This window comes from Elgaria multicarinata, chromosome 9 (assembly GCF_023053635.1).
Source record: "Elgaria multicarinata webbii isolate HBS135686 ecotype San Diego chromosome 9, rElgMul1.1.pri, whole genome shotgun sequence".
In the NCBI taxonomy this organism is placed as follows: Eukaryota; Metazoa; Chordata; class Lepidosauria; order Squamata; family Anguidae; genus Elgaria; species Elgaria multicarinata.
Genome location: NC_086179.1, coordinates 49,184,107 through 49,206,293, shown reverse-complemented (window position 1 = coordinate 49,206,293; position 22,187 = coordinate 49,184,107). Strand labels below are relative to the sequence as shown.

Here is a 22,187-nt window from a genome sequence, read left to right as displayed (position 1 = left end):
ACGGTGACCATATGAAAAGGAGGACAGGGCTCCTGTATCTTTAACAGTTGCACTGAAAAGGAAATTTCAGCAGGTGTCATTTATATATATATGGAGAACCTGGTGAAATTTCCTCTTCATCACACCAGTTAAAGCTGCAGGTGCCCTGCCCTCTTTTAAATCTGGTCACTCTAGTATAGCTCCTGCACCTTTAACTATTGTGATGAAGAGGGAATTTCACCAGGTTCTCCATATATACAAATGACACCTGCTGAAATTCCTTTTTCTATGCAACTGTTAAAGATACAGGAGCCCTGTCCTCCTTTTCATATGGTCAGCCTATTTTCCACTCATTTTAGGTTGCTTTCAGAAGTGCTAAATCACTGTTGCACAAGCAGTGGGGGCAGCTTATGTAATGGAATCAGTGGGGCACAGGAGAATCGATGGGGGCATAAGTGCCCCATTAGATATGGTTGCCTTCTGTAAGAAAGAGATGTCCTCCTGAATGGATCCTCTTTCCTTCCTTTTTTTTAAGAAAGCACAGTAGAACCACAGTACCTATTGCTCCTCATTCTAGCCAAAATAACTGGAACAGTGGAACCACAGTAACAATTCACACCAACCCATGCCTCTATCTGACATCACAATGGCCAGTTTTGATCAATACAAGTAAAGAACACCATTCACAAAGCGTAGAGCAGTCTGGGAACAAGCAGACAACCTCAGTTTAACTGAATAATTCACGGGATTTTATAAAGAGTGGGAGGGAGAATGAATGAAATCACCAGTTGCTTTTTGGGGATAAAAAAGGAAGTTTTATTCCCTTCTCAATTTGGTTTTTCTGAGTTGTTGCTTGGTTCTTGCCGTGTAGACAGCATAGAATGTGCAAACCCATCTTTTGAATGCATATTTATCTCCCCATCTGCTACATTAGGAACAGAGGAAGCTGCCTTATAACAAGTCAGACTATTTGTCCATCTACTGCAGTATTGTCTACTCTGATTGGCAGCATCTCAGGCAAGGGATGCTATAGATACCAAGGATCAAAGCTGGGACCTTCTTCATGCAAAGCAGGTGCTGCATTGCTGAGCCATAGTCCCTTCCCCTTAATTACCAAGGTTTGGCTGGGGAAAATAAAAATATCTCTTTAGTGAGATGTCTGCAATACTTTGTCACTTGATTAATTGTGAAAACTCTAATTAATATGTTCATTTTTTTCCTTATTGAAAAGGTATGTCAATATCTATATACCATAAACAGAAGCTACTGATGATTTTTATGGTATCTTGCTTGCCAGTTCTCTCCTTGGTTAAATAATGATGCATTAGAAATTAGTCTCATATCTTGGCTTGACTTCCTTAGCATTGCTTATTGTTGAGCGTTAGTGGGATTGAAAGAAGTTCTAATTGGATAGTTAATCACAGCAAAGGCGCCCTGGCTTTGTACAACGCACTTAAGCGACACATTCAAAAATCCAGCAGAGAAAGAGGAGAGCAGTGTCTGATTTCAACAGATGTTCCTCATCAAGGATGGTGAAGAAGCTGAGATTAGTGACATCCTGCAGAAACAAACATAGCAGCACCCTGTCTGAAATGCTATGATCGTTCGTGCCATTAGAAGAGTGTTAAAAGCATAGCAGGGAGGAATAAACATTCTAGCCATTAATTAAACACCTTGGCCATCAATAAGGGACAAAATCATCCTCAGATCAAAACTGTTAGCAATTTTGAAATTATAATGAGAAACTTAAACAGCTGGAATAAAACTATTATCACTCAGCTGTGCTTCAGATATAAGTGATGAAAGGGATGTTTAAAAATAGTTCCATAATGCTACAAGTCCCACTTCTGCAATGTCCAGAATTAAAAGGGTCTCTATATCCGTGACCTACAAAAGTAGACTGAAAGTCCCCAGTGGCTTCAAATCCAATGGAAAATGGATTGGCTAGCAAAAACAAGTTTTGCTTTTTTTAAAAGCCTCCTTACTTAGTACCAAAGTGAGAAAAAGAGGGTGCATATGTGTAGGATTCACCGACTCAGTAGAAGTAATATAGTGGCAAAGGAAAGAATTACGGCTTATCAAGGGCACTGAAGCACCAGGAGGAAGACTGCACTAGATAAATGACCATGTGCACATAGAGAACTATTGAAATAAACAAGCCCTGGGCCAAAAACCCCACCAGCCCTTTCTTCCTCTTTTGTTGGGATGTCGAGGATTTTGGAGGAATTTCTCGAGTGGGTGGGTGGGATGGATGGGCTTTAGTGCTTACCTTAGTGGTGGCAAAGGGGTTCCTATGTACTCTTACTTTTCCCATCAGCCCTTGCAGCCTCTCTGGCTGCTTGAGCTTCTTGGAAAGCCCCCTAGAGGCTTAGCCTGGAATTCCTACCTCGGGACTTCATTGTGCAATGAGGGCCTGAAAGCTGAGGGAAGCCTTCTTATTATTCTTATTATTACTTTTCTTGTTGTTGTTGTTGTTGTTGTTGTTGTTGTTGTTGTTGTTGTTGTTATTATTATTATTATTAATTTTATTAACAATATACATGAAATACAATGAAAATAGCCAACAGAACCATCATATAGGAAAGGAAAAAGAAACACATACAGAAAGAGTTAAAAGGGGGGGGGAGAGAAAAGAAAAAAAGTGGGGAGAGAAAAAAATAAAGAAAACAATGTTCCCACAGTAATTCAAACAACATATGGAGATTTAGTACAGAAAAATCTTAGGGGGATATTACAAATGCAAATATAAAAATGGATGTTGTATATAAAGGAATGTTTATATCAAAGTAAACCAAATATTACTGAGGGCTTTTGGGACTAAATGTGTATTACTGTCTTCTTTCATATATGTAATAAAAGTTCCCCACTCAGCAGCAAATGTTTCTGATTTTTAAAAATCCTTTTGCTATATGTAACTTCTGAGTCAATTTTTCTGTTAGCGCTACTTCCCATACCTATTATACCATTTAGTTATTGAGATTCCTTGTAAAACTTTCCAGTATCTGACAATAAGCACTTGCGCTGCTATTAAGAGATATCCCACCAGTAATAGGTCTTTTTGTTGTCCATGGAATAAGTGTAGAAGCGCCAGTTCTGGAGATTTAGTTATAGTTGTTCCCATTATGTTTGAAGACTAGGTCTGAAAAATCTGAGACCTTTTTACAATCCCACCACATATCACATCCCTGCCAATATTTAGAAGAACTGTTCCTGGACATATAAGAAATCCTCAAAGGGTGAGATACCATTTTTGAGCAATTTTTATTGATGTTTTCAAAACATGGCTAGAGGAATGCATCCAAACAGAAGACCATTCCTCCTCTTTAATATCAATATTCCAGTCTCTTTCCCATGCTTTTTAAAAATCATTCATAGAACTCGTATCTGTACTCAGTAAAATATCATAAATAACAGACATAAATCCCTTTTCCATGCCTTTAGAGTTTGCTATCAACCTTTGAAACTGAGTACGGGCCCTGATTCCTTGTTCTTTAATATTGAATTGCCTTATGAAAGTACTCAATCAGTACGTTAGCCAATTTGTATTATATTTACTTTTCTTGTTGTTGTTAAAAAGACTTTTAATAACAACAAAGCAAAACCAAAAATGCCTCTCATTTTTCAGGCACTCAGCAGGCAGCCACACTGAATATATAACTAGGGAAGTTCTTCTTCTTACGGCTAATCTAATCTATGCATAAAACTAAAATGTATACCTTGCCCCAGGGAACCTATAGAATTTGGTATGCTTCTCTTCCATAGGTTATTTTAAGGTATCACTAACACACACTCACACACCTTTTATATAATTTAAAACAGCTAGGTGATTCAACATAACCAACATACAATTCCTTCCCAGTCCTAACAAGCAAGGTTTTTTTTTAAAGGATTATTTAAAGTGGATTTTATTATTCCTACCTCTTGGTGTACTGATGCTGTTAAATTGAATTAAATAAAGAGAAATTGTTAAATCAGTTCGTTGGAAGAAAAGACACAGTAGGAGAGCGAGATGGACCTCTAAAACATGATATAAAACAGTTTATCATGAAAATACATCTCATAATAGAAGCCTCAGAGGGAAAATTACACTTGACTCTCAACCTACTTTTTCCCTTTTTATCTTTTTTTCTTATCTTTTTTATTGATTTTGTTTTTAAGTAGCAAAGGACAGTAATAAATTTAAGTAGACCACATATGAGTCAATTTCTTCATAGTCTTTCTGATCACTCAGGATCTCTTCAGTACAAGCAAGATTATCTGATAAAGTTTATCATCATGCCACAGAGTTCCATGTGTCTTAAGAGGCGATCATGTATTTGTCTTAGTATTAGTGAATTCAATAAATGAATTCCTATTCTACCTCTTCTAACAGCACAATCCTATCTTGTTGAGGTATGTTAGGGGAAAGTAACACATTCATCTGGTTTTTGGTATCTGTGACTGCATGCACACAGTGCACTGCTAATGGGGAGTAGAAAAAGGCTGTAGTCCTAAGCACATTTATTTGAGTAAGGCCTACTGAAACTAATGTGACTTCTGATTAAATCTCTTAGGACAAGGGTTATCAGAGACTCTTAATATTTATGCCTGGGCTACTGGTTATTGGTTATTATCTGAATGCAGTAACTGACCTGCTGCCTGCCAGCAGTACTTTCAGAATGGACAAAATGAAGTATATCACATAATGCACAATGACTTATGGAATTCATACCCAAAATATGCAGTGATGTTTGCTAGTTTAGGCAGCTGTTAAAAGGGGCTGCAGATTTTATTGTTGTTTTGTATAGCTTTTTTATTGAACATTTTATTATTGATTTTCTATTGTATTTATTTTGCATAGTTTTGTATTGTTTTATCTTGTATGCCTCCTAATCATGTGTATTCTATCTTTACAATCATTTTAAACAAACAAATCTAGTTGGTCAATGTTGCAAACAGGATGCTGAGCAAAATAGCCTGGAGAGTTCTTATGGTTCTTAAGACAGTTGGTAAACCTATGGATATAGTCCCATATGCTTTCTTGACCCTTCATTCCAGTATAACATGAACAAGGTCATGGTCAACATCATTTGTTACTATATTTTCAATTTCATTACAGCATACTTTGAGAGCCCTTGCAGGTCTAGTGGCCAGGGCATATATTTTAAAATAAATAAATACGTCATGTATCAGCGCCAAACTTGTTAAAAACAGTCTGCCTTGCTAATTTTCTAGAAAGTTGTAAGTAATATAAATCTTATTGCTGTGCCTCTATTTTCTCATTTTCTTTTTTAATTGCTTGAAAATTTCACAACTTCTCTTTACACCATCAATGTGACTTTTGTATTCACATAACTGTGATATTTTCAAGACATGAAAATGAAATCAGCACTGAATAAGCTGAAGCTTAGAAAGATGATTACTAAAGAAGTATAAAGGGAAGACTGAAGAGAGGGTTTTGGGTTTTGGGAGTGGTGTTGTTAAAATCTATATATTAATACAGAGCATGAATTTTTGTTCACTCCATTTTGACTCCTAAATATTATCCGATCAAGTCTGGAATGATCTCAAATTAAAGCTGCTGGTGCCTAGATTTGTAGAAAAATAACTGCAGCCCCCAAAATAAATTGGCATTTTTACAATTAATTGTTGAAGTTTATAATTTCTTTTGCAGAGCCAAATGGTTACGTGATACCTAATTGCATGCATTTGCTATTGATGTCTGGGTTCCCCCCTCTCATTCTAGTAGTGCATGGAGCCAGAGCCAAAAGAGGGTGGAGCCAGAGTCAAAGTGGGTGGGGCCCAAGCAAAAAGGGATGGAGCTTAGGTATGTTGCAGGCACACCACTGGTTCTGGGAGTCTGGCAGACTTCCCCGTGTCCACCCGCCCCTGCCCCCAGGAGCCAGCTTGCTGGGCTGTGGATGGTAGTATTGGGGGTAGTAGAAGGTTATTGGTCAGAGGGTCCTGAATGAGAGACTGTAAAAGGGGTCAGGGGAAGCAATTTGAGCAATATGATCATTCAGGCAGAGAAGAGCCAGGAAAAGAAGAGCAGCAGCAGAGCCTAGGCAAGAGACTGAGGAAGAAGAACAGTTAGAATCAGTCAAGGCAGAAGTTGCTAGAGCTAGCAAGGAGCGGAAGAATCCAGAGGCAGTACTCCAGAAAAAGAAAACTTTCTGGCCAGAGTGACAGCAGAAGGCAGTTGGCCTCAAAAAGCAAAGACTTTGGAGGAGGCAACTGAGTGATTTCTTCTTTGCTATATCCTGGTCATAAAATCCCTGACCAGAAGGAAGCCTTCAGGGAACCTGAAGCATGTCTGCCAGTTAAAGTTAATTCATTCCATGAAGTTGGGTGTCTACCACGAGAGACAGCCAAGAAATTGTGTTCAACCCTAAATCCTACCAATGAGTCCTGACCAGAGGAAGAATCCAGTTCTTGTTCTCCAAGTGATTCTGGGAGAATAAACTGGGATGGAGGTAAAAAAAAAGGGTAACTGAAACTAGGTTTTATTAGGGAAGTGAACTTGAAAAAAAATATACCAGTTTCCTATGCACATCTATAAATGCCACTTGGTAAATTCCCCCTCTCATAACATGTTGAAATGCCAGCTGTCAAATTCCTCCTCCACTTTGGGGCTTGCTTTGACAGTGAACTGCAAAAGTGGCAGCTGCCCAAAACAGGAGCTATTGCTGCAGGTGTAATTACTGCAAGAGTATGGGGAGCTTATTTCTGCTTTGCCACTTCAACACTCAAGGAAGCATGTTAATAAAATAAGAAAATATGCCTTGTTGTGGTCCTGCAAATGTGCGCACTTGTGCACTTGCGCAAGACCAAAGGAAAAACAAAAACAAGAACCCATTTGTGCAATTTTTAAGACCTAAAATAAAAAAGGTCTGCCAATGCAATAGGGACACTGCCAAGTATCAATGCAGTATCGGTGAAGGGGTGGTCACTTGCAGCATTGAGAGCAGTGGAAGAGGAGGGTGAATGGTGGTGGTTCTAGCTAGATCATGAGGAGTAGCTGGCAGTTTTTCACTGCTCTTGTTATGAGGCTCTCATCATTTTAGACAACACATGCTGAAGCGACTCTGCCAGCTTCTGATCATATGACAAGCCATCCTGAAAACAAGCCACCTTAAACAACCCTTCTACAAGCCATGGGTTCTCACAGTGGTTTGTTTGCAAAAAAACAACCCATGATAGAAAAGCTATGCTGAGTTTGGATGTCACACTAAGTCAACCTACAACACCCATGGTGACTACCCATTCATGGTGGCGTAGCATGCTATGCAAAACAGCTCAAAGAAACAGTAGCATTTTTAAGTAAGGAACTAGCAGACTATATAAACATTTAGCCTGTTATATTATTAAACTTTATTATATAAAAATAAAATTTAAACACATACAAATGTATTTGTATCAAGTTTTATTTAGCTCTCCATGCCGGTTCAACTGATAATCTGGCTACTGTATGTCTAACGATATGTTAAGGGAATAAGGTTTAATAAGAAATTTTAAGGTGGCACAGTGGTGGGATTTAGTCATAGTTGACACACATGAACATCTGTGAGTAGCTGCATGTTATATCTGTACCAGGGTTGTATTGTTTGTGAACACAGAAATTAAAATCTTGAAAGAACTTGCACCCCTTTCAGTACAAAGCACAATTTATTGAACTAGTGCTTTTTGTTGTTGTACAAATGTGCAAAGAGGGAAGAGCACACTGCACATACTGCCCCTGCCCTACGCATATTCATTTGAAACGTAGAATAGAGCCTCCACACAGTGGTGGCACCAGAAAAAAATCGGGGGGGGGGGCACAGAAGGGGCAAAGTATATTTCTAGGTGGGCGGACTGCGTCCCACATGTTAAGATCTGTTAAAGAAAAATAACGGTATATCTCATATTAAAACTGTCATCCTAACCATATATTTTAAAATAAATAATATATTGATTAGTTTAGTTTAAACAAATTAACTCCTCGTCCCCACTGCTGCTGCCTTCCGGACTATCCTAGACTGCAAGCGCTTATAATAGTCCAACAACTGGGGTGGAAAGCTCCTTATTTGGGGGGGGGTACTTGCCCCCCTCCACCACCACCCTTGCGCCGCCACTGCCTCCACATATACAACTGCATACACATAAGTTTCCCTCCATGTGTCTGAGAACTCGACTTCTTTTTAGGACTCCCTATCACATGGCTTTATTCCAGTCACCAAATGAATGCAGCTAGGTCTGGGACAGGGACTACCATCATGGTCCTGCCCCTACATTCACATTCAGGGTAAATAGATTGAACAGGGCTGTAGCATACTGGAGGGGAAAGAGAGTTCTTACACAATGAGTAAATAGCATTTGGGTCCAAACTTGCATTAAAAAAATAATGTAAGTAAGGAAACAGGTTAGAAATGGCAAAAGATGAGAGAGTTCAAAATTCCAGAGTGACTCACTGAGGCAGCCTCCCTCAACCTGGCACCCTACAGATGTTTTGGATGACAACTCCCATCATGCCCAACCATTGGCAATGATGGCTGATGTTGTAGTCCAAAACATCTGGAGGGTGCCAGGTTGAGGAAAGCTGCAAGAGAGGAAGATAAACTGGTATAAGCATTTCTGTCAGTAGGTGTGTGTGTATGTGTGTGCGTGCGTGAGAGAGAGAGCAGAGCAGTGAAGGTTACATTGGCAGGGATCAAGCTAGCTTAGTAAGCATATAAAGTTCCTGTAGTGGCCCAACCCACATCTACATAGATCTGTAGGGAATGATGTTTCTCCTGTTTTTGCAACAGTACATCTTTCCACAAAATGGACAAGTACAGAATGCTGTATCCTCTTATTCACAGGTAGATGCTCAGGTATTGTTTGAAAAGGACAGGGTACTTTACTGCTTATAACTTTCATTTCATAGTTCAACTTTTCTCATGCAAACAATCTCCAGTAATAATGAGCAGAACTGAATAGGCTTAAAAAGAATAGAAAGTAAATTGAGGTCAGTAATGAAGGACAAAGTAAAACCGTGCTTCAAAGACATTGCATACAAATGAATTCATAGGTTTTTTTCTGGTTTATTGTTGGCAACTATGTATGCCTAAATTTCTTGTTCATTTTTTAATTCCAGTTTGTTAAAATACATTGAGTTTTACATCAATGTAATTTTATATATTTTATATTTAAAATAGTGTGTTATAGTTATTAAATTGTGCTAGCTGGGCTTTATTTCAGTTAGGCAAGACAATGGCTGTGTTCAGACGTCAAGATAATCAATGGTGGGTTAATAATCAACTCACAGTTGTTTATTTTGAAGGTACTCCCTACTCAATCAGAGAAAAAACCAACAGTGAGTTGACTATAAACCAACTGTGTATTGATAAACTCATCTCTCACCCCCCTGCCCCCTCTCAGTCCTCCCACCCAAATAGTGGTGCTGGTTCTCCCTTGTGATCTCCGTGCACTGCTCTTGAGCTGTCAAAAATGACAGCTCTCAAAAGCAAGGCAGAGAGAGAGAGAGATCCCGACTGGGAGCTGGGGAAGTGCCCTGTTTCTTCTGTGGAAGCAAGGTTGCCAGGCATGGGGAAGGGTGTCAGAAGAAATGGAGCACAATGCAGAAGTATCGGGGTGGGTGTAAGGCTCTTAAAGACCCACCTCCCAGTGGAATCTCCCTTCGTGCTGGGGTGTGGGGACACCCACAAGGGTCTTTCCACAGGGGCATCCCCTGCTCCACACCTCCCTACTTTCAAATAAGCCATTTTCCACAGGTCGGGGAAAGGATTTCTCCCTTGGCTGGATGTTTAAAAGTCAAGCCACAGGAGAAATTCTTTTCACTGATCTGTGGGAAAAGGCTTACTAGGAGGTAGAGAGACATGCGGCGAGGGAGGAAAGGGGTGCCCCAGTGGAAAGACCCCCTTGGGTGATCCTGCCCCTTTGCAAATTGTTCTTGGAAGCCCATATCTGCAAATGGGCTTCCAAGAACAATAAAAAAGCAGGAAGCTGTGGGCCCACGAACATGAACACCTTTCCAAGGACTGTGTTGCCCCTACAGTCCTTGGCAAGGGATTCATTTTTGTGCCCCCCCAATTTCCCACTTTTTAAATTGTTTCTGAAAGTGCAAGAAGGGGGGAGTAGCTGGGAAAACCGAAGAATACCATTTCTCCATGAGCGCAAATGGGAAGCCCCATTTGAGCACATGGGGAAAATTACAGGGAGGTGCCGGCAAGGTTCCCAGTCCTCTTTTTTGTGCAAAAATGGGACCAGGAATAGATATAAAAATGAGGACCCAACCCGATTGGAGCCGGGAAGGGGAGGAAGGGCAGTGTCTTGGATGTGCTGGCAAATGGCAATGGTGCCCCACTGGGCAAGAGTGGCAGGGTTTCTGCGGCTCTTGCTTCATGATTCTGTAGGAACACGAAATCATCTGTGGTGCTGGCCACACAACAATAATCAACGATATTTTAATTAACCATCTCTGCACATTGTTGGTTATTTGCATTGGTTATTTCAGCCAAATGACCCACTGTGGGTTAAAAAAACCCTGCCACATGACATGATAACCCACAGTGGGATAAATAACCCACCGTGGACTATTTAAACCATCGTGGGTTATTGTGTTGTCCAAACCCAGTCAATGGCTGTGTTTGGATGATGAATAACCTGAGATATGAACTCGCCATTTGCCCATACATGATGCCTCTCAGATCCTCCCTTTATGGTGTGAGCAAACAAATCAAGAAGTCTTCAGTTAACCATAGTTGCTCATTTCACCTAAACCAGGAAACTGTGATTATTACTAGCTTCAAAACAATCCAGAAAACAGAACCACAATTTGAATTTGGTTTAATACCTGGGCTTATTTCAAAGAAGACAACCATAGTTTCCTGATTTGTACAAAATGGGAAATTATGATTAGAGGCTTCTAGTTTAATCACATCTTCTTGAGTGAAGGGTTCTGTGTGCATAGACAAAAGACTGGCTCATATGGCTTATTAAGCTGACATATGATCATCCAAACTAGTTCACTAGATAACCTATAAATCTATTTTATCCTTACATTCCATGAAAAGTGTTAAACCAAATAGAGTCCAAATTTCATTAAAAGACAGATCATATATCATATATCATATATATATATATGTTACACCTAAGCGACCTGGAAGTTTTTGTAAACTAAATTTTAAATCCAGCCTGTCTTTTAAGAATTTTAAAGAATTTAAAAAGAAATAAATGATTTCTTTTCTTGAAACCATCCATATCCTATATAGTTCATGCAAATATATCTCAACATTTTTTCTTGTTTCATCTATCCCACAGATTTTGACCAGTGGTAATTATCACTGTCTGTACTTTCTGCATTTCAATCTCCACCCGTACCCCCTGACCTCAGTGTTTACAAATCCAACCAACCATATGTGTAGATACATATTTGGAACTCAGGATAATACTTCATGTATCGGATGAAGTAAACTGTAGTCCACAGAAGTGTGTACCATAAAAAATGTTTAAATCTTTAAAGTGTCATAAGAGTCTGTTTTTCTCTCTACTACAGACTAACATGGCTACCACTCTGGATATTGTGTGCTGTGTGAGAGAGAAACCCAAAGAGTCAGATTTCTAAAGCATCCTAAAGGATACATCTGAGACCTGCAACACTTAAGAATATGAAAGAAGCAAAGTAGTTCATCCTCTGCGAGATAGTTTTTTCCCCTTGGTGGTAGTGGATTGTGTGGAACATAAAGGCTGCTATTGTACTACAAGTAGCTGAGTAAGATTTAACAAATAATAGCTTTTGCATTTTGGGTAATCAGGCCAATTTAGAAGTTAACTAAACATGGCCTCAAGAGCCTACATCCTTTATTTTGAATTATAGGAGCACTGAGCTGGGGAGGATGCCACTCAGAAAGCACTGTGATGTTGTAATCACAGCCATGACTAGGAGAAATACTCAAAAGGCAATAACCAGCTTAGAACCTTCACTTGTAGTATAATATACAGTATGCCAGAAATGAATATGATGTTGTGGATGATTACAGCAAATTCACATAATGAGATTTTGCATTTAAATCAGAGAAATATCCAAGATATGTAGAACATACATTAGGGCAGGATATGGTCCTTTGAATGTTATTCTCAATGCTCGTACCAGCAGCAACCGTCATCTGAAAAAGTGTGCAACAGAGAGTCTACTGAATTGAAAGGCTTTGTTTTTAGAATAACACAGTATATCAAAAAAAGTGAAGAAATAGCAGTGTTTTTAATTTCCACTCAACTGCAATAGTAAACTGTATTGTAAAGTGAAATTTAAAATCTCTCATTGAAAATTAAAAAAAAACACTATAGAATGCACATTATAATGACTGAAGGTTGATTGCAAAGTAAACTATACATTACTGATTAAAACCCATAAGAAAATCAATACTTGTATGCTTAGGGTTTGGTTTAGATGATTTTGAGGTACATATGATAGCAGGGTTTACTATTCAAGAACATGCTCTCACAGAGTAGTTCTGTGTAAGACTAACAGAAAAAGATGAAAGTTGTACAATAGCTGTTGTACAACTGTTCATCTACAGTTCTCACTCATTTTAATGGAATTTGAATGAGACAACTTCTGAATTGTGTTCCATATTCAAATCAGCATGTCCTGCTATTCACATCAAGAGAATTCAGTATATGGCACTTGCTGACTTACATATTTATGAACATTATAAATCTAGAAATCATACAAACATATATCATGCCAAGATTTGTTACACAAGTCACACACTTTGAAAGATGAATAAATTGTTTCCATTTTGTTGCACTTGTAGCATCTTCATAAAAGTAACATAATTCATAATAAAATATTAAGTATGCATTCTGTGCTTTATAAGATATCTTCTGGCAAACCATACTTCTCCTTTTATTTGGTGCAAATTTACATTTTCAGAAACTCAAACAATTATCTTTTGTCCACACATTTTTCATTGGCCTAACTTTTTTTTTTTTTAAATGTCAATGTTAAATTCTGTATTGCTGATATTTACTATTTGGTAAAATTACTTCTAGTTATCAACAAATTTTGGGAAATACAGATCATAATCCAGGTGAACTGCTCAAATCTGACCCCTGACCCCAAGTGTCATTCTCAGAAGAAGCCTCTATAAAACATGCAGAATGTTCTTTAAAAATTCTGAGTTCAAATCAAAAAGGATATGGCACAATAACAGTTTTATAGAAGGGGGGAAGTCAGGGAGTGAGGAGAATGAGCACCACTGGCATTTTCTTTTTTAAAATCTGCAAAGCTATATTCATGGCATCCACAGGGTTTTTTTTCCCAAGGAGGCAGGCAAACTTGCACAGTGGTATGCAGTTGTAATTGGCATGCATAGCACACCCAGCTACAACACATCTGTACATTTGCCTTGTGTGTCTGCACATGTTTTATGGCTTAGAGTCATAGTCTATGACATTTAGAAACAAAAGAAGGGCCATGCTGGATCAGACCAAGGGCCCATCTAGTCCAGCACTCTGTTCACACAGTGGCCAACCAGCTGTTGACCAGGAACCCACAAGCAGAACTCTGGTGCAACAGCACTCTCCTGCCCATGCTCCCCAGCAACTGGTGTATTTAGCTTGTTTGACTGTGTTATTGCCTAGTTTAATTTACTGATGACTAGTTTTGGCTCTTTGTGTTTTTTTCTTGATCCTGCTTTTACTTTGGTAATTGTGTTTTAATGATGGATTCTTGTTATTTTTAGGGTTTTGTAAGAAGCTTTGAGCTACTTCTTTTTGGATGGGAAAATCCGGACAGAAGTTGTTCTATGAATAAAAATAAATGTTACTGTGCACAGGAGGGTAACCCGAGTCTCTCTCTCTCTCTTTAAAATTGGGATACAAAGATATAGATGGTTTGCCCAGTGAGAACAGCTTTTTATCTATTATACTCCCCTAAATACAATGTTAAAATCCGGAGCACTTGAAGTTACATTTATATGTTCCTTGCACAATGCTTAGAACTACCCTTCATTCGGTGAATGACTTGATTTATACTTGCTCACTCTCTTTAGGTCCATCAAAGTTGCCTTTGTGACTGTCACCTTATCTTTAACAGTCAGCTTGTTCTATGCAGACATGGATCTTTTGTTGTTAAGAGTACTGAATCAAGCAGTCTGTTTTTGTTTCTGACTCCCTTCAAAAATAAATCACTGAATCCATTTGGCTTTCTCCCCTATCATCCTTAGCCAGCTAATTTCACGTCATGGTAACATCTTCAAACCAGTTATTTGGAAGGACTGCCACCAAAACCAATCAGGTAACTGCCAAGTAGACTGTGTCTGGATCTCAGCCTTGGAGCCTTTCTGTACACACATCCCGTCCACAATACCTTAGCCATTCTGCTACCATATACTGTACATCCCTGCCCATAATCTTCACACTCCATTCTCCTTCTCCAAAGATCTCCTGCTGCCATAAAAGGCTCCATCTTTCCTGCCTCACATGCTTGGAACTGCCACACAAAACACCTGTGTGATGCCACCTCTCTTACTTGCTTCAAATGCTTCCTCACCTTGTTCCATGAAAACTTAGGTACAACCCCCTTGTTCCTATGTCCTAATGCAACTCAGCCTGTAACTAATCCTAAGCACATGTAATTGAAACAACCACATACTCTTTCCCTGTTTACTCCTGCCTCCCCTCCCCTCTGATTCCTCTGTTGTTTCTCTTAGATTGCAAGTTCCATGGGGCAGAGATCTGGCCTCTTGTGCTCTGTAAAGCAACCCCCCTGCTTCCTTTAAGTAACATGGTCAGAGAACACTACATGCACACACACTCCAAAATGATCATCAGGGGATGCAGAAAATTGATACCTTAGGCATTCTTGGTCTCTGTGCTCACCTTCCATATTTATGAAGGCAGATTTCAAGCCTTTTGTTTTATACAGATCCAAGACTGAGAAATATGTGGACAGTGGATCATGAAATCTCATAAACCAAAGGGAGTAAGTAGTAAAACTTCCAGTATTCCTGAACGTTGGCTATCCTGGCTGGGGCTGCTGGGAGATGAAGTTCAAAACATTGGAAGGGTATGAAGTTGGGAAAAGATGGAGTAGTGGATGGGATTTTAGTGCATGACACAGATCCTTAACAGTCCCCCAAATATACTAATCCTTACAGCCTAGTCTTGATAACTTTCTCTCCTTTCATTTTTCCAGATTCCCAAATCCATATTCTTGAAAAATCTGTGTCCAAAAAAGAAGAAGAATCATTTTGTAAAATAAGCAAATGCATCCCAATATGCTTGCTTTGAATAATTATTTTTTAACCATTCCCTAGTTGCAGAACTTCCTGGATGGATATGATAAAAATGAGAAAAACATGGATAATACAATCAGTGAGTAAAAGGTTTCCTTTTATTATTAACCCCAAACCCTCAAACCTGTATAGAGATACCCATTTGTGTAGCAACATTATTTATCAGGTGTTAATACTGAGGTTTAAGTAAAATAACTAAGGGCGCAATCCTATGCAAGTGTAGACAGAAAAAAACCCTACATTTTCCAGCATTCCCCAGCTAGCCAATATAGCCAATAAAAAAATGAAAAAAATGAAAAAAAAATGAGAGCAAGGTATTAAATTATTTTTTATTTTATTTTTTGGCAATATTACTACCTGTGGAAGTCAGGATAATTTCCTTTTCTAGTTTCCCAATCTTATATAAACAGACTTATTTTCCACTGTGTGTTCAACTGAACTGTAAGCAAATGATGATCATGCACTCCCGGCTATCAAAAAAGGAATTTCCTGAAAGTGATTAGCTGTGCTTCGCAGGTATGCTTCAGCAGAAAGTAATCATACAACCAGCTGCACACAGTGGGAAGCTGCCTAGTAAAACATATCTTACAACAAATTCATCATGGTGGCTTGAGAACACATTATTTATGGTAAGAAAATGTAGATTCTTAGCCCCCCCCCCCCCCAAAAAAAATGCCTGCTTGGCCACTTTTCCTACCATGTTAGATTCAGAGCAGGGAACTTCTTTCACTCCAAGGGTTGAATTTAGTCTTGGAGAACCTCTTGTGAGCCCCATCCCTGTGGTGGGTGGGGCTGAAAGTAAAAGGGGTGGGGCCAAAGGCAATAGGGTGGGGCCAAAAGGAAAAATATATATACCAGCATAGTTTAGTTTAAAGGTTTTACTGCCAGTAACTAAGCCTTAGGAGAGGGATTTCAATCTTTTAAAAAGGGAGAAAACTGTGGGGAAGTCACCCACCCATCGGGTGGAGGAAGGGGGTGTGGCTATGTGGAGAATCCCAGAGGGCCAGGTTGGTAGTCCAGGAGGTCCCCAAGCTTCAGCTTCCCCACCACTGTACTAGAAGCTACCCTATGACTGCAATTGAAAGATCAGCCTACATCTGCTCAGCTTACATATGACTGAGATGCATCTGTCTGAAAACTGAGATGCACTTTGGGATTTAATACATAGGTGCAGCAGGTTGTAGCATGTGGTGGAGGGGTGGTGATTTGGGACTAGCATTCCATGTATGTGTGGGGTAGTCCAAGCCGCTGGGCCCCCAATGGCCAGGAAGAGGCCTGTGTTTTCAATGTGGCAGTCTGGTTGTGAAATGGTGATATAGAAATATAATTATGTTATAGAGCTTCTTCCATAAAAAACACACATATGCAATTACCACTTTATTGACTTAGTTCTGATTCCTGTCATGAAGAAATTCTGCACCACAGAGAACAATGTTAATGACTCCCTCTGTTTCCAGAGTCACATCCTCTTCCCTAGCTTGTCCAAAACACTGCTGTCTTCTTCCTGCTGAATGCAGGGAGGTGTAAGCACATTCCACTAGTGTTGCAGCACCTGTGCTGGCTGCCAATTTGCTTCTGGATCCAGTTTGAGGTGCTGGCTTTTAGCTTTAAAGCCAGCACCTGATGGTTTAGCATGCCTCTCCTTACTCCACCTGCATTCAGTGGATCAGAGCTTGTTCTGTGTATCATCTTCACTTTCTGAAGTAAGAGACTGCCAGAAGCAGGGACTTTGCCCTGAGATTATGGTATGACTTCCCTGTTGAAAAGGGGTATGTTCTCTCTCTCTCTCTCTCTCTCTCTCCCTCCGACTGTTGTAAAGCTTGCAAGATGCATCTGTTTTGGTTGCCGTTTGGCTGTTAATTCTAACTTCCTGTTCTAATCTCCACCACCACCAAACTGGTATAGTTCTTTTGGTTTGCACTGTTTTGGATGGTGTTGTTATGGATTTTAAGTATGCTTCTGTGTTTTTATTTCAGACATTTTGGACTTCAACTCCTATCAGCCCCAGCTAGCATGGTCTATGGATGATTCTTGGACAATTCCCAAGAATCCTGGGAATTGTCATCTGAAACATCTTGAAGGCACCAGCTTGGGGAGGCTGCCCTATTTATTTATTTTTGCATTAGCAACTTTAAAAAATGTTGCTAACATCAAGCGCATACATTCAAAATCACAAGGCTTTGAATCAGTACTTAGTCAGAGCATCAATCTTGCAAGGAAACATAAATTTCTTGGAGACCTTCCAACAAACTATCAACGCTCATGCCCACATAGAAACTGATCTACAAAAAGACTTACTGCATTAATTAGGGAATATTTCTTCTATTTCCATATTGGGTGGTGGTGGGAATGAAACAGAGTTCCTTATTCTCTTCAAGAAAGCTCCCTTGAAGAGAATAAGGAAAACTGAGATATGCAATGCTTTTAATAAAGCTAAAGCTGAACTTTCATTTTAAAGCAGCCTTTCCCAATCTAGTGCTCTCCAGATCTGTTGGACTACAATTCCCATCACCACAAGACAGCATGCTGGCTGGTGGTGATGGGAATTCTTAGTCCACTACATCTGGAGGGCCGTGGGTTGGGGAAGGATGCTTTAAAGCATTATCTTGGTGGCTGTGTGCAGCGGGACCCATAATAAGATGGCAGCACTCCACTTGGTAATGAATTCTACATGTACAGCCAGGAGTCACGTCCCTCAATCTGGCATCTCTGCAGCAAAAATGTCCAGCTTTTGTTAGCAGAGATCAAACTGCAATCCCCACTTACAGGCAACATCTGACTAGACTTAGTTTTGTATCTCGTTTATAGGATAACAGCCCTGATGTGAAAACACTGCTCTTCCATTATTTAACCTGGCACAAAAGAAAATGAAAAAAAAAAACCCAGAGTTCAATATAATACTTTTGCCTTTCTAAAGTATAGGATAGGAATGCTGCATATTTGACAGCTACTGCATTTAATTCCTGGTGTCTGGTTAATTCCATTAATTCACAACTTCTAATGGTTATAGACTATGTTTACTTTAACACCTCCAATCACAAATTGTAATTCTATGCTTGATTATCTTCAGAATACTAATCAGAAAGGTGCACTTAATATAAACTTGTATTACGGATAAAAAAAAACTATTAAAATTTACAACATTGGAGTATTCAAAATGAATAGCCCAAGACATACACTATATATACACCACGATACCATTGCCAAAATATTTCCTTGAATATTTCATCTAACACAAGTAGTGTGATATAGGTACATAGAATGTGGACAGGGAGCTTCTTCACCCCCCTTTCACTGCTCTTTGCAAAACAAGGTTAGAATTAGAATAAAATGTCAAAACCTTGAAATCCTTCACAAGCAAATATCAACAACCAAGCAAGAACATCTGTGTTGCCACACATTCAAAAAGTCTTCAAATAACAAATTCTGAAGTACAAAAAACTAATGAAAACTAAACACGTCTCAACACCAGTCCCATCAACAGCTTCACCAGTCAATGCACTCAATGCCAATCAGACAGAGCAGAGCCAACATTGTCCCTCTCTCCAGCCTCAGTCTTCACAGCCCACTCTTTCTCATGAACCACCCAAAAGCTTTCCTATTATAAGAGCAGAGTTAATCCCATTTCTCCAGCCCACATCTGCAGCTCACCAATTGCTCAATGGCTCCTGCTATAGGGGACCTTCTAAACTACCATTGGAAATGATGAGTTGCAAACACCAGGACAACGACTCAAGCTGGAGAGACAACAGCAATTCTGCTGTGCAAGCTAACTGAATGGAAGGACCCACTCGAATGCTGCCAATGAAGACATCAAAATATATGCACCCTTCCACGACCCATCACTTGATTCCCCAAAGATCTCCTGTGAACACAGCAATACCAATACTGTCACCCAGCCAAAAATACTGTGCAATAACTTCCCCACCCATGCATTGAGAACATATTCTGATTCTAACCGGTTCCTGCTATATGGATGAGAGGGAAACACACAAAGGGCATTAAATCAGCGTGACCCTACTTGTATCAGAAAAGTAGTTCATCTTCTCCACCCCAGAAAGAGCATCTTGATGCAAATATCTGTATAAGAACCAGAGATGTGACTAATGTAAAAATCAAATTTCCTTGGGGAAATGAATAAAAGTAAACTAGGATGCTGGTATGGAGGGCTGTTGTCATGCACATCCTCACAAAAAATGTGCTCCTCAGCCAAAGACATTTTGCTGCCTGAGGTGGACAGAGGGCATGTCTACATGGTTCATTTATCCCGGGGTCATCTCTAGGTCGTCCCTGTGTGTCCAAATGATGCACAGGGGATCCTGAGGTCAACCGGGGATGACCACAGACTTTCCCTGGGATAATTGAAACTGGGGCTGTCCTGGTTTTTCCATGGTACCGGGACAACCCCTCTCATGACACCCAAAATCAGCTGCCTGAGGTGGCTACCTCACACTGCCTGATGGTAGGACTGGCTGTGCCCTCAGCCCTTGGTTAAACTGCAATAGCAAAAGTTGTGACACTCTGTCCCCAACTGGTGCCTCAGGAAAATCCAAAGTTCCTAACTGATTGATTACTTTAGTCAATGTCTGTTACTCCTAAATGCCTATGGAGAAGAAAAGGAACCCAGCTCATTCCTCAGGAGTCCTGATTCCCCCTCCCCACAGTTCATTTTCCTTGTGCAGAATGACTATAATAACATTGTGAAACCTTTGGCTTTTCTTTCTTTAAAGCATATTTCTAGCCATGGACGCCTACATTCATTATATTTGGGACCTCAACTATTCCAGCTGTGGTGATCAATCGGTTGCAGAACCCCATCCCCAGTCCTATCTGTTCCTCAGTATATATAGTCACTAAAAATAAGTAGCCGTATATGAAAGGGTTTGCTTCCTGCCAAGTTCTTGCTCTGTCTGGAATATTACGCAGACTCTTCTAGATTAGTAAGTGGATTGGACCCAAAGTTAGCCATATTTTAGTCCCATTGGAATCATGACAAACTTAAGTCCTATTTCTTCTAATGGGACTAAAACATGACTAATTTAGGGCACAATCCTATGCACGTTTAGACAGGAAAAGGCCCGACAACTCCCAGCATGCCCCATAGGATTGTGCCCTTAGTCTGGATCCAATACACTGATTTCAAGTACACCAGTGATGTTTAACTCTTCTTTTAGCAGACAGACATATTATTATTATTATTATTATTATTATTATTATTGTTATTGTTATTATTATTATTATTTATTTATTTATTTATTTATATAGCACCATCAATGTACATGGTGCTGTACATAGTAAAACAGTAAATAGCAAGGCCCTGCCGCATAGGCTTACAATCTAATATATGTGATTATGGGAGCAAACCTGATTGCTGCCTAAAGGATGGCCAATATGGACTGTAGCTCACTGATAAAGCACATGCTTTGCATGCAGAAGATCCCAGGTTTGATCCCTGGCATCTCCAGATAGGGCTGGAAAAATTCCTGCCTAAGTCCCTTGAGAGCTGCTGCCAGTCAGTGTCAGCAATACTGTGCTAGATGGATGAAGGATTTGACTCAGTATAAAGGAGCTTCCTTGTATTCCTAAGATCCTAATAATTTGGCACACTTGTTAAAGCCATTTGTAGTTCCCGTCCTCCATTCGGTGTAAATTTGTAACTTGCTTCCCACTAGTTGTACATGAACCTCCACAAACAAACAAACAAATCCTCACATGTAATGACTCTCACCCAGCAAATATTCTGATGCCTATAAAGTATAACTGTACTTATGTAAGGAATGCATTTGTATTTGTCAAATGTAAAGTCAGTTGAAAGTAAGCCAAAGGAAACATATCAAGCTATCAGTCATGGCTGCTTGTTTCTTGACAGCTTGCATAATTTCCCCACTATAACATCCTATTGTGTTCCATAGATATTGCTGTGGGAAAAGGGGAAGGGTGAGAAGGGCGGAAGAAGAGAGGAATAGCAAAGGGTAGCATTTAATATGCAGGTGAAAAAGGGGTGCATAAGGTGGGAAACAGTGGGACTGTTGCAAAAGGAGGTAGGGAGACAGAAGTGGCACACAAGATTCACTGAGTGGAGCAGTTAGATGGGGGGAAGCTTGCTGTTTTAAATTTGATGCTGTCATGCAAACAGGTGAAGTCGCAGGTAATGATGAACATGGGTCTAAGGGGAATGTTTAATCAGAGGTGTGGTGCACTCACATGGATTTTTGCACTTCACTCTTAACAAAGATGGGAATAGCTACTTCTACAATGGGGAGGAATTAGTTCCAACACTTGTTAAAGTCTAAAAGCATAGACTTAACATATTTTGTTCTCAACACACACATACAGGTTGCAGAATAGAAAAATGGCTTGGTTAGTATACCAGCCCAGTGATTTTCACTAGTTTTCAAGTTTCCCAGGCCATGCGGGAACTCCCCTCTTCCCCTTCCCCTCCTCAGTTGGGGATGGCATGCACTGGACCACCACAGAGCCAGTCACGCTGCTCTTTGCCTCTTGGCCCCTCTCCCCCACCACAGCTCATTGGCTGATTGCTCCTGCATTCTCTTCTTCTCCCTCCATACAGTCACCTTTATAGCTGATGAGTGGAAGGTCTCCTGACTCCCCACCTCTGAAACCTCCTCTGGTAGCCCAGATCACAGCACCAAGCCTGCCGCTTAAGCAAACAACAAGGCAATGTTATAGAGTCCCTGCCGAGAGTGAGCAACTGATACTAAAAGAAAGTGTGTGTGAGAGAGAGAGAGAGAGAGAGAGAGACAGACAGACAGACAGACAGACAGACAGACAGACAGACAGACAGACAGACAGACAGGTGGCGAGCAGGCTTGAGGTGGTTGGGTGTTCTGGCCATGTAATGAAAAAACTGCACTAGCACATAGACCAGTATACTAGTTCAAGTGATAGAGAAAGAGGAAGATTGGGGGAATTAATATTTGCCAAATAAAG

The 22,187-nt window shown here is 40.0% G+C and overlaps 1 protein-coding gene across 1 annotated transcript in view; it reads right to left on the bottom strand.

Moving 5' to 3' along the window:
* The window catches only part of PPFIA2 (PTPRF interacting protein alpha 2), a 295,048-nt gene that overhangs the window by 130,303 nt on the left and 142,558 nt on the right, over window positions 1-22,187 (bottom strand). The window contains exon 3 of the mRNA XM_063133830.1: window positions 12,039-12,101. Coding sequence (XP_062989900.1) covers window positions 12,039-12,101 — 63 coding nt within the window. The remainder of the gene's footprint in view (window positions 1-12,038; window positions 12,102-22,187) is intronic.